This window comes from Gavialis gangeticus, unplaced genomic scaffold, assembly GCF_001723915.1.
Source record: "Gavialis gangeticus isolate Ggan-Ray unplaced genomic scaffold, GavGan_comp1, whole genome shotgun sequence".
Lineage (NCBI taxonomy): Eukaryota > Metazoa > Chordata > Crocodylia > Gavialidae > Gavialis > Gavialis gangeticus.
The window spans coordinates 41,402,424-41,416,166 of NW_017728993.1; the positions used below are offsets into that span (position 1 = coordinate 41,402,424).

Here is a 13,743-nt window from a genome sequence, read left to right on the forward strand (position 1 = left end):
AGAATGGTGGCTCCTTGGGGAGTCTATGCCCTGGCAGCAGTAGCATCCCCATGCTGCTGCTGTTGTACCTGGCTACTAATGCATGTACGCTGTGCTGTTGCTCTGGCAACAAGAGGGGATGGGAGACTAAGATGCAGCAGCTGGAAGATGGCCAAAGCAAGTAAGACTCCTGCCCACCCCTACTCTCCATCAGGGTTTGCACAGAGCACAAACCCTTCTAGTTATACCTCTGCCCATATACACTGCATGAAATAGTAGTCTAGCACGTAACAGCTGCTGTCACCTGTTTGGTGGCTAGGAGCTTTCAAGTAAAGCCTATGGAAATCATGTGGAACGGGCAAGTGAGAAGGAAAAGCAAATGCCTCGTGGGTTAAAGAAGTATCAGGTATGGCAGCAGCAGCAGTTTCCTCCTGTTCAAGTACCCATGCATGCCTTGCAAATTCAGATTTCTCTTCAAGAGAGAGAGAATCAGAAATTTAGACTGTCTCTATTTTTGAAATGATATAGGGGGCATCATAGAAGCAGAGACTGTCTTAATGAGAAAGTTATGACTGAATGTTAAATATGATGCACAATTAATTTAACTATTTTTTAAAATATGGGGGTTTTCAAATGCAAGGTCTTTCAGATTTATGAAAATATGATCTTTTTGAAGCTGGGAGTTGGTGAGGTGCATCTTTACAAAGGAGAGAAACATCTACGTGCTTTTATTTTTCACATGGAAATTGCAGGCAATGCAAAGGTGAAATTGCAGATAAAAAGCAAGAACTTCTTGACATGGACCAGGCACTGAAAGAAAGGAACTGGGAACTGAAACAAAGAGCAGCTCAGGTTGGATTTTTTTCTAAAGCATGGTACTAGAGTATTTCTTGTTAAGCAGCTGGTTACTTAAAGCTCAACATTTGGTAAAAATGCCCAAATTATTGTTGTAGTCTCACTCCTGCAGAGAGCATTGCTGACACAGAGCATTCATGTAGTCATCAGAGGCTATACAAGTGGCTACTTCAGACTACTGCTTAGTGAAGGTGCTAAAGGATAGTGCTTCTTAGTTTCCAAAAATTTACTTTTTCTTCCAACCTTTAGGTCTGGATTTAAATCAAATTAAATTTACCTTCACTTTTGTATGTATTACCTCTTACACCAGAAGTAGTATAACATCCTTATTGTATTGATGCTCACATTTTTTTAAATATGAGTTGAATATTTTCCTTTCTCTGCTTTTGTGAGACTCCCATTTAATACTGACCAAGCTGATGTGATCTGCATTTGAATCTCTGGCAGAATTTTTTCTCTCTCCCACCCCCAAGACTGTTCTTACATAGTAAGATTAGCTAGATAAGTCTGAGTTTCAAGGTTTAATTCCTCATCCAGTTTTTTTAATGAGAATAGTTTCATAGTTTCTATGAAACTATTCTCATAATAAGGTTGATATTATTTGCTCATCACAAATTCATTCCTAAAGTGTTCATTTGATCCAAATGAGGTAACTGGTATGCCTGTTTTCTTGCTACCAGACAATAGCAAGATTACCAGATTACTCACTGCAGGTGCTAAATGGGCCCTTAACTGCTTCTTGTAAATGTAAATCCCTAAAATGGCTCTTGTCTTTTAATAATAAAGTTACAGGATGGGCAATAATCTCTCAGTACTTGACATATTGTCTTAAGACTCCTATCATGCTCTGAGATCCCTCCTGTTCTCTTGAGTCTCAGAACACATTTGCTTAAATCTAAAGTAACTTCCTAAACATGCAGTTGAAAATCTTACTGTGGAATTATAAAGAGCTTTTGCCTGAAGTTTACTCCATACCTGTTCACAACTTTACTGTTGATATGGTTTCAGGATCTGGGGACAAGTCCTGGAGCCATTGTTTAATTAGTCTTTTCAAAGTCACTTTATTAGAGTGTTACTGCTTGTCACTCTCATCAGTGAAAATTCTCAGAGGAGAAAAATTTCTTCCGAGATTCTACAAAAGTTGAAGGATCTGAAAGTGCCTGGTTGCTACACCTCCTTGTACAGCATCATGTGAAATAAAATAGGCATATTCCAAGACTACAATTCTGTACTGATAGTCCACTCAATGAACTGCAGTTAAAGTTGAGTAATTGATCTTGTTTTACATGTTGAACAGATGTATGGAATTAGAATTGTTTTCCCCTCTTCTCTTGTACATGGTTTCTTAGAATAGATTTCTAGAATCTAGATGTCAAATCTCTATGCATTGTTGTGTGGCTGCACTGTGCTGTCTGGAAGGAATTTGTTTCATTGGGTGTGTTGAGTTCTTTGCTATTCTGTAACAGTTTTCCCCTGAAGTTCTTAATAGTACTTCAAAACAAAGTGCATAACGTTCATTATTCCTCTTACCTGCTTTTAGGTTACACAGTTAGATATGACTATTCGTGAACACAGGGGAGAAATGGAGCAGAAAATAATCAGATTAGAAGGCAGTTTGGAGAAATCTGAATTAGAAATTAAGGAGTGCAACAAACAGGTACTTATTCATCGAAAAATCAGATCCTGTTACTGTGGTTGGAACTCATGACTTAATGTCTGCATGTGACAGGGAAGGACTGTCCACCTGGCATATGGCCCCCATGAAGTTATCTGCAGCCCCTGGGCTCCCAGCTCTCCTGCTACTGCCACCAGAATTTCCAGGCTCCCTCTTCCTCCTCCATCTTCTGCTTCCTACCCCTGTGTTGGCAGGGCTTGAAGGAGCCTGTGGCAGGGGAGCTCAGGGGAGAACTGGGACCACAAGTGGTATGGGGGTGTGGTACAATACATGGTGGGAGAGGGAAGGCAGGGAGGCTGTGATGTGGTGTATGGCTGGGGGCCATGGGCACCCCAGCCACTCAGAAGCTGGAAAGCCTTGTAATAAGGGAATGGATCCGAGTTAAACTGGCTTAAATTCAGTCCAGAGAAAACAAAATGGCAGGTTGCAGGGGGCCCTTGTGGTTTTGGTGATATCTTTTTAATCATCAAAAATATTACAGTTGATAAATTAAAACTAAGTTTCTGAAAGAAACTGTAGTATGGAAAGAGAAGTTTAGTCTCATTACTTTCTGAAAAATGCCCCTTAATATTGCTCTTTTATAATGGGTTAAAATTACAAAAATTAGTAAAGGGATTTAAAGACAGTAGTAGTTGAAAATACTTCTGACTTAAGTTTTGAAATTTTCAGTATTTTAGTGTGTCCCATAATTCTAGTCTTCTTAATATATGGTCAGATTGAGAGCTTAGATGCCAAACTACAACATTCTAGAGATGAGCTTCGTGAAAAAGAGTTTGAACTGCTGCAGAGAGATCAAGAACTAAATCAACTGAAAAAAGAAATTGAAAGAAAAGAACACAGACTCACAGGTATTGAAAAGGTAAGGTGTTTCCTTGGGTGAATATTTTTTTTCCAATGAGCCATGATGATAAAAATAAAGTTTATCTATATCGAGAGAGATAGAGATATGTAGACAGATAATGAGAGCACACTGTTAAAATAAGTAAGGTACAGTGGGAGTGTCTACATGTGCCCTCCATGCGCCATTGTTATTGCACCGTCATTTAGTTCTCCCTTCTGGCAGTACTAAATAATGGTGCAGTAACAGCTGTTATTGTACCACCTGGGCAGTGCACAGTTATTTTTAACTGCTATGTTGCCCTAATGATGTGCTATAATGAGGTAGCTTATTGCTACGGTGATGTAGCATGGAAGTCATGGTTTGTGCCTGCCGATGCTACATCACTGTAGTGATAAGCTATGTCACTGCAGCAATGTAGCATCGCTTGTAGACTTGCCCAGTATATATTATTTTACAAAGAATATAAAAGTTTATAGGCCCACACTGCTTAGTATAGGTGTTAGAAAGAAACTGGTTTTCTGGGTGACTTACTTCATAATTATCCTGTATTGAGTTTCTTGCACCTTTCACTGTAATATCTGAGGTTGGGGAGAAAATACTGAATTAGATGAACCACAGATCTGATCTATCAAGTGCTCTCTTCCTTCAAGGTACAGTAAGATCAAAAAGCATTGTTGCACTGATTTTTTTTTAAATGAAGGGGAGGAGAAGGAAGTTAAATTGTTGAATATTGTTTCTGTAGGTACTTGCTTTATTCTCTTGTTATAGACAATGAAAAACCAGGAGAAGTGCATTGCAGATCAGTACAAGGAAGCACTAGATTTAGGTCAACAATTAAGGTTAGAACGAGAACAGATGCAGCACATTCACTTGGATCTGCTGGAGACTCGCAGGCTGCTGGTTCAAGCTCAAAGAGAAACAGACAGACTCTCACATGAACTGGAAGAAGTGAACCATCTTTCTCAAGAAAAGGTGAGCAAACCATTAACTTGTATAAAGCAGCTTGGCTTTTACAGATGGTAGAATTACCCATTGAAAAATATGTTGGTTTTCTGGGTGTGCTACATACACTCGTGTATACTGAGTTGTTAGTAGTATTAATTTTATATTGACATAGGAGCATTTGGTTTCATTTATGTTAAAATGTGAATTGGATAAACTTCCAGAAGCATTATGGTGTGTGAATTGACTAGAATTTCCCTAATTTAAAAATACCGTTGTTTGGGGATATGTGGGGAGAAGAGGGAAGTGAGTTAATTCTTAATATATGGAACAAAGAAGGGGAAAGAGTTTCCGTATTTAAATATCTACTAGCAACTAGACTGTCTGATTCTTGTGTGGGAGACTTCTGCATGTCTTTTTTTTTACTTTCTTTCTGCATGCAGGGGTCAGGTTCAGTTGCAGTTTCTTTGCTGCTGTGAACCTATATGCTGCTCTCTCACTGCCCAAGGGGGCAATAACCAACCCAAAGATGTGGAAGGGAAGGGAGTGCAAACACATACACTCTACTTTCTAAGGAAGCGGGACGTGTACCTCTCTTTTGCACTTCAGGGAACTCCAAGAAAGAGTGTGCTTTGCTGAAGCAAAATTCCTTTCTGAATAGTTCCAATTTGGAGCAGCACTGAAAGCCATAATTTAGCTGTTATGCAGTAGGGTTTTCATCCCTTCATTGCAAAGCAAGATGCAACGGTTAAGGAGCAAAAGTGGTCTTATAGAACCATAGAAAAGAAGGGCTGGAAAGGACCTCCCAATGCTTCTGAGGGAGGTGAAAAAAACCTGACACGTAGCAGCAGGAGGGGGAAAAAAATCCTTCCTGGCCCCATGTGGCAACCAGCAAAGCCCAGAAGCATGGGAAATACTAAACACCCCCCACTCTGCTCTGCAGCCTAGGGACAGCAATCATAACTCCACACATCACACCCTCTTACCAGACGGTCAGAATTCTCCTTTCTGTGTCCCTTCCATAAATCTTATTCTAGCCCTTTAATCTTCTTTCATAACTAAGCCAGATCGTAGAGCTCTGCTTTATTCTCCTGCTGCTGAGTGTGGTCCTCTCTGATATCCACCTGCTTTCAGCTGCTTGTGCCTAATATTTTGGACCTGAATTCATTAGATTAATCATGAGTTTATCCAGAGATTGTCTTGTGTAAAGATGGACAAGTCTCTTCATCTGCTACTTCAGGGGTTGGCAGTCTATGGCCCATGGGCTGGATCTGGCCTGTAAAGAGGTTTAATCTTGTCCAGGAAGGTCTGACCTGCCATGGGGGATTGGGTAGCATGCAACTGCACGAACTGCCTGTTTCTTCTACAGCCCTCCATGCTGCTGTCTCATACATGTGTTTACCCTTGCTGCAGCAAGGCTAGGTATCTTGAACTCTGGGAGGAGTGGAGGGGCGCGAAGATATTTGTAGTCTGTGTGGGCAAGAGGCTGCCACCTTTGGGCTTCTTGAATGAATATGACTCTATTCTTGTATTTACTTGGCTTTGAATTGATTTAGAAACTAAATAAAAGCAAATTTGGCTTACTGACTCCTGGCTTTTAATTCCTTGCTTTGCTGATAACTCACTGTTGGACAAATGAGGTAAATGTTTAACTTCTCCAGCCAGGCTGTATAAACTGGGAAAGATAAGATTCATGTTTCTTCCAAGATGGTTCAAATAGAAGCAATGCTTTTTGGATGAAAGGTGCAAAACATTAATTGTACATTCCCTTTATCATTTATTATTTACTCCTACAGGAAGCTCGTGCAAACTGTTTGGCAGAAGAACTAGGTGCTGCCCAAGCACATGAAGCCCAGTTAGAAGCAAGAACGCAAGCAGAAATAAAAAGGCTTTCAGCAGAAATAGACTCATTAAAAGAGGCTTATGAGCTGGAGGTAAAAGAGAAAACTTACTAGGCTTTGGCATTTTTACAATAGTACATTTTTATTCTAGCACTACTGCACACCTTCTGGATATTTTCCTTCCAGTTCTGAAGACATAGTAGTGGTTTAGTGCTTTTTATGTTATTTCAAGACAGTGAATCATCATCTGCTACATCCATTTTCAAACTTATCTGTCCCTTTTGGGTATTTTCCAAATGGCATTTCCCATAAAATTGCTTTCATAGTAGAACATGCAAAGCCTAAACTAAGGCAAAGAGCATAAACATCCCCTGGAGCTGCTGGTAAGGAGAAGAGGCTCTGGGTTGGTAGACAGGCCATGTTCTTTGTTTTCTTTATATATGAGCTGAAAGACTCCAGCAGATATGCCTCCAAGAAGCAAGCAACTCCTCCTCAGAATTCAGCAGGCTAATAATCTGTGTAAGTCCTCAAGAAAGACTCCAATAATAAGTCAGAATATTCTTTCAAACCCTCTTCTCTCAAACTACCTCTCATGTACTCATGAATGACTGATTCCTAGGAGAAGGAATTCAGCATACTATCAAGCTCTTCTTCCTCCCACGGTGATTATTTGCGTCCACAGGGATACACATCCTTGCCATATATCTAATTATATTTCTGACAAAGAAAAGGGAAGACATTTGAGATACAAACTCAGAGTTGTTTCACAGTTGAAAAACCTAAGGAAAAAATAGGTGACACCCTTTCCTAAAACATAAAATTCCTCTGAGAGACCAAAGCAAAGTAGAGTTCGAAAAAGCTCATAGATATGCATGGACATACATGCATTCATGCACATGCATGGTCTAAGAAAGTCTAGAACATGGGTTCCCAAACTGTGGTATGCATACCCCTGGGGGTACATAAGTCATCTCTGGGGGGTACATGGGAGAAAGTATGTAATAGCGGATTAAATTTTCATTATAATTGGCATTTAAGGAGTTAAAATATAAAATGTATGCAGGTAGGGGTATGTGGACAGCTGGTAAATCTGGAAGGGGGCATGCAATAAGATAAAGTTTGAGAACCATTAGTCTAGAAGACAAACCAAACTTCTGTGGCTTTCCTCTTGTTCTGCCAACTGGAAAGAGTAGTACAAAAAAATCGGAGATATTACTGATATTACTCAGCATTATTAACTGTCAGGGAAGGCTATGTTCTTTAGCAGGATCTTGTATCAAATGGTCTACTTCTATATCCAAAACCAGCTTACTTGACTCTGACACCTGAACTTACAAAAAGATAAATCAAGCTAAGAAGAAAGGGCTTCTCAGGTGATGAAGTTCTACTGTTCTACTACAGACCATCAATTGGATATCTCAGCACAAGTGTAAACAAAATGTTCTTGATTGTTAAGAAAAGAAAATTAATTCCAAGACGCCAGGAATTTAAGTTCATTTAAATAGTTTTCATGTTAATCTTTTATGCCTCTACAACTTGCAGGTCATGGAATGTGAAGGCATTATAAAAACAGGCTTATCTGAGTCACTACTGTAGTGGGGGCCAACTTTTTGGGGTATGCCACAAATTACCCCAAACCCTCCCTAAGTGCCACTTCAATCCCCTTCCTCTGCCTAATCAGCTGCTCTGCCTTCTGTCCTTTGCCTTTGCCCAGTCTCTCGCTTTTTTTCTGCTCCCTGATTTGCTGCTGTGCATGCTGCTCCCTGCCCTGTGCTGCTGTGGTGCCTGTCTCCTTCCTGGTCTGCTGCATGACACGCACAGAGGTTGCCTGTGCCACTTGTGGTGCACATGCTGCACATTGGCCATCCCTGCACTAATGGATCATCATTCATTGTCTGGTTCTGGAAAGATAGCATGCCTATCCAAAAAAATTGTTTTTGGATCAGAGATCTGACCTCACAGATCATGCCATGGAAGACTTCAACCTCTTTATCAGTCCTACTTAGTGCAAACCATTGGCAAGTGGGAGTTGCATTAACAGAGCAAATCTTGGAAATCTGTATTTTACGAAGAAAACATCTCAGGGCACATCCAGACGTGCGTGGACATTTGGTTCCCTGAGGACAACTAGCAGTGACATACCTTGCACCTCAGCTACTTGTCCCCAGGAAACACCCATGCCACGCATGCTTTGGTGCACAGCAGGTTATCCCGGGTGTGATAGAGGAGGCAAGGGCTAGCACTGTGCTGGCCCCAGCAGCCTTGCCTAGGGTCCTGGGGGCCTCCCAGGGCTGCAGCTGGGGTGATCCTGCTGGGTGGAGCCTGGCCATCAGTTGCAGCACAGCTCTGGGTGGCTGGGCTCAGCTTTTCGGCAGCACATGCTTTCAAAGCATGTGCTGCTCTGTTGTTTTTTTTCTTTTTTCTGCAGATTTTTTTGACCCCTGGATATCCAGGGGTCAAAAAAAAACTGCGGGGGGTGGGGAAAAAAACAGCACATGCACAGGCAATGCACCCTTGCAGCATGAAGAATGCCGGAAATTGCAGTATGTGGAACTTCAAATGTGTTTGCAGTGCCACGTACCACATGACTGTGCTTATTTGGATGCACCCCCAGTGTATATTCCATAAGGCCAAAGTTTTTTTTTTTATACTCTTATATTGTTCCTGTCTAGAATCAGCATCACCCTTCATACCCCTCAGGAAATGACATTGTCACTATTTTGCCAAAAAAATACGTGAGAAAGATAGCAGATTGGTATAAAGAAAAAAATGAAGTTATATATAACTCAATTAGGAATACTGCTACCTTGAGAGATTTTAGGATGAAAGGAAACAACTGTAAAAAAAATAATAATTCCATCTAGCAAGATAGATAAAATGCTCATCAAAGAAGCATTTGCAGCAATTGATGAGTCAGTTTTAAAGGTGATCTGAGGCCAGTTCAGACTTTGTATGGCTGCCCCTTGGTCTGAAAGAAGATCAACCATATGGAAGAAATCAGCAAGGCTGTCATTCCTTTAAAAACTGCAGACTGATTTGTGCTCTTTTATGGAGGCATCCAGTAGCGGAAAACTGTTCCAAGGGTTTTTTAGGTAATCTTTTGCTTATGCATTTGAAGAAAGTGAGCACACAGCAAGATAAAACTAGTAATGAGAGAGGGTTAAAGGATCTTAACCCCCTCTGTATCTTTTGTACATATCTGCCTGTGTCTCAAATGTATTCTGCTAGGAAAATGTATGGATCTAGATTTGGAAGGGTTACCAGACAACAGTATTTCCTTTTCTGGAAATCTGACTTGTCTTCACATCTTCCTTACCTTAAATAAGTGGTCTGGAACTGATGAAATCATCTGGAAGCACACTTTCCATTTAATTGTTGGTTTTTCCTTGATTGAAGTTGAAGAAGGAGATTGCTACAAGGGGTTAGAGGAGTGGGTTCATACATATATGATAAAATAGGCACCTGCTGGAGCTGATGGGATCGTTGCCCAAATCTTCAAGCAGTGGGGAGAGGAGTTCATCACAGTTCCATGCCCTCATCTTAAAAATCTGTAATGATGAGGAAATTCCAGATAACCTCAAGGATGACATGATCATGACAGTCTTCAAGAAAGGAGAAAAGTCCAACTGAAAATTCCAGCAGGATCACTTTGCTGTCCACCACATCCCTTTCACTTGCTGAAGAGCTTCTCTTGGAATCTCGGTGTGCGTTTAGGGCATCAAGAGAAACAACTGACATGATCTTCACTGCTTGCCAGCAGCAGGAAAAATGTAAATCCCTCTACATGGCCTTCTTTGACCTCACAAAAGCCTTCAACTCTGTAAACTGAGAAGTATTATGAAGAATCCTGAGGTATGGGTGCCCACTGAAATTAATCACCATTCTTTGCCTGCTTCATAATGGTATGTGCGCAGTGGTTCTCGATAAGGGATTGTGGAAGAAATCAAACTTTGCGTTGTGGTTGAATCAGAACTGACAGAGCCAGCTTTTCTTTATTTCGGGCTATACTGTGATTACAGGGAGAATTTTATACAGCAAGGGGAGATACCCACTTGTTTGCTTCAAAGGAATTCTCTAACTATGAGTTTACAAGCATTTTTATACTTAAGACAGAGAAAGAAAGAAGAGAAAAAAAATACAACCTTGGAGAAACAAAAGTACTGATTCACACAGAGGCAATTAAAAAAACACCTGTGCTCAGGTAATATATCAAAACAAATTAAGGCATGTAGGATTCCTCATCTCAGAACACGTAACTAAAATAAGCAGTATCAGTACTTCTGGTCTCTGTCTGTTTTTCTAGTCAAGCAGGCCAGAAGCCCAAACAATTCTGCTACTACAGGATCTATCACAGAACTTTGTAAGGTTAAGGTGGGAGTTAATCCAGGCTGTATCATTGCTCCAGCACTCTTCTTGATATTCCTTACCATGATGCTACATTTGACCCACCAACAACCTTTCAGTCAGAGTGGATCTAAACTACCAAATGGATGGTAAGCTGTTTTATCTTAGCTGACTCCAAGTCAAAACCACCCTGACCTCAATCATCAAGCTCCAGTATGCTGATGATACTGTAGTGTGCGCTCACTCAGAAGCAGACCTTCACACAGTTGTTGATGTCTTTTGAGAAAGAAAATGGGAGTGATGCTTAACATTCAGAAGACTAACGTGCTCCACCAACAAGCTCTTAATGAGTAGACCCCAGCTCCAGTAATTCAGATTAACGGTGAGACTCTGGAGAACTTTAAGTATTTCTTGAACCTCAGAAGCCCTCTCTTGCAGAAGGCTGACATTGATGAAGAAATCCAACTTCATCTCAAATGTGCAAGTGCAGCCTTTAAAAGCCTGAGGAAATGGGTGTTCAAAGATCACAACATCAGATCCAAAACCAAGCTCATGGTTTATCAAGTAGTCATGATCCCCACCTTATTGTATGTAGCTGAGATGTGGGCAGCATACAAGGTTCACCTCAAGTTGCTGGAGAAGTACTATCAGCACTGCCTGTGGAAGATCCTTCAAATCCAGTGGGGAGACAGATGCACCAACGTTAGCATCTTCTCACAAGCAAACACCACAAGCATCAAAGCAACGATCATAGACATCAACTTTGCCAGGCTGGCCACATCAGACAGATATCCAACTCCAGACTCCCAAAGCAGGTTTCATTTCCCCAGCTCGGTTGAAGCTTATGCTCAAGGGCAGAGAAAGCACTTCAAGGATGTCTTCAAGGCTAACTTGAAAAAATGCAGCATCAATATCAACTTGTGGGAGACTGTCACCCAGGACCACCCCAAATGGAAGAAGAGTCTGCTGCAAGGGTCTCAGTACTTTGAAACTTTACAACAACAATGGGAGAGAGAAAAATGGGAGTGGCAGAAACAGCATGTTGTGGACCAAACCAAGAACCTGGAGCCACCCACCTTGCATGGAAACACATGCCCCAGCTGCTACAGGGTCTGTCAATACTGGATAGGTCTCATCAGCCATTTTCAGATCCACAGATAAGACAATAATCCTTGATTGCAAGAGATAGCCACAATGATGATATGGCAAAATATGGAAGTGTATTGAAGGGGTTGATGGAAGGGATTGATTTTTACTCAAGATTTTTTCTAAGTGGCTTGTTTGTTTTCTGAAAGTAATAGGTTTCCCAAGGTACAAATTGGCAGATTTGATTTCAACTGGAAAGGTAAGAGTGTTTGTTCCTGTCAACAAATGAATTAATTTTTAGCTGAGCCTAATATGTTAGTATTGATGGGTTTTGAATTTATTACTTGTATTCTTTTTAGTCTATAAATATGGTACATGAAATAAGAATAAAATAGCCTTTGTTTTTTCTTAAAACTTTTAGAAGCTTGCTCATCAAACAGACCAGGAAAAGTGGTATGTATCTATAGACACCCAGAAATCTGGCTCTCAGCATCTAAGTGGGCAGTTACAGCAGCTGAAGCTGGAGTTAGAAGAGGCTCAAGACACTGTCAATAATCTGCAGCAGCAGCTTCAGGCCAGAGATGAAGTAGTTCGTGCTGCAAATGAAGCACTACTTGTGAAGGTGAGTTATGAAGGCAACATATTCACAGACAGCTTCTTTTTTGACCTTATATTCTATCACTGTATGTCCCCCTTTGGCCTTTTCCCCCCCCCCCGCCCCCCCCCCCAGCTTTCTCCCCCTCTCTCTTACCTGTTTTACCTTTTGTCTTTCTAATTTCTACGTATTTACATTCTCACTGACATCCTGCCACACTTTTAGCTTCTCTCATTTTTGGAGTCTTGGAACAGCAGAGACTCCCTACACCTGAAGAAGGGTGACTGTGCCCAAAAGTTTGCCAAGAACTTTTTTCCAACTACTCAGTTGGTCTAATAAAAGATATCACATCTACTCAAAGAACCTTGCCTCCTGCCTATGTTGTACATGAGGCATTTTGTGCAATTTCTATGAGTAAAAACAAATGAAGGGGCCCTTAAAATCAGTGGTAAATCTTGTTTATTACTGTCATTCCCATTCCTCTTTTGTTTAGATCATAATAAAGTTGTATTTCAAATATCTAAGCAAGTGAACTTTCACGCATTGTTAGGAGTAATTCTTCAAGCAATGTCTTCCATTCTTAAATAGGTGGTAACAGCATTCAGTTTTAATATATATTTTTTTCTTTTCAAATGTGTTTACTTGACTTGCTCCAAGTAAATTTTATAGGTAACAGTTACCCTTTTCAAGGCTTCTTGAGGCCTATTCATTTAAGTACTCCTTTTTTTTTTTTTTTTTTTAAGAAAGCTGAAATGTAATTGCTAGGGAAGGCAAAAGCAGTAGCACTTGAAATGGTAAGTGTAAAATGATTGAAACAAATGTAAAAATGCACTAGGGAAGTTAACTATCCTTAGTGGGCATAGTTATAAAATGGATGCAGTTTGCAGGGATTCTTGTGACCTAGGAACTATAGTATAAAAGCTCCATGTGTTCATTGATTCTGTAAAGGGACTATCAGTTCTCATTGGAAGTTTGTTTAGTTGTGTATAACGTGTCTATTCACCGAGCTTTATACTACAGCAGCCAGAAACTATTGGCAGTGTGCCTGTGTCAAATGACGTACAAAGCTATAGCTCTGCTGTAGCTAGGTTGAACATTATTCAAGAGGGTGAAAATGGGACTCTTCCCTGAGCATGCATCTCAAACTTTTTTTGCTAAGTAGAAGCAAGTCACACTTGGACAGAAGTACTCCTGGCTACAGAAAAGCAGGATTTGTTAAATCTACCCTTGTATAAACCAAAAGTTACTGTAACTGCACCAAGTTCTATTTTTGAAACTCTTGTTTCTTACAGCACAAATGGTGGAAAATGTCAGCTCTAAAAACTGTCTTGTAGAATCTATTATTTGAATCTAATATTAGAGCTAGAAGTACTGGTAGTCAACATGGCAAAATAGAAATTTATGATATCTTTTTTTTTCTCCCAGTAGTGTTCATTTGAGTACGTGAAGCCTTGAACTAAATTCAGTTTTGTATTTTTGGTTTCTTAATAACGTGAAGCATTTAATTTATTTCTCTTTAAAAAAAAAAAAAGTAAATAAGAAACAGAAACTAATTATCCAATTTTGATTTTTTTAAATTACCTTG

General features: G+C 40.3%; 1 protein-coding gene across 4 annotated transcripts in view; it reads left to right on the top strand.

Moving 5' to 3' along the window:
* The window catches only part of CCDC18 (coiled-coil domain containing 18), a 79,004-nt gene that overhangs the window by 33,575 nt on the left and 31,686 nt on the right, over positions 1-13,743 (top strand). For all 4 annotated transcript variants that reach the window (XM_019501619.1, XM_019501622.1, XM_019501620.1 and 1 more), the window contains 6 exons: positions 732-831; positions 2,375-2,491; positions 3,225-3,368; positions 4,119-4,322; positions 6,089-6,226; positions 11,985-12,185. In XM_019501619.1, coding sequence (XP_019357164.1) covers positions 732-831; positions 2,375-2,491; positions 3,225-3,368; positions 4,119-4,322; positions 6,089-6,226; positions 11,985-12,185 — 904 coding nt within the window. The remainder of the gene's footprint in view (positions 1-731; positions 832-2,374; positions 2,492-3,224; positions 3,369-4,118; positions 4,323-6,088; positions 6,227-11,984; positions 12,186-13,743) is intronic.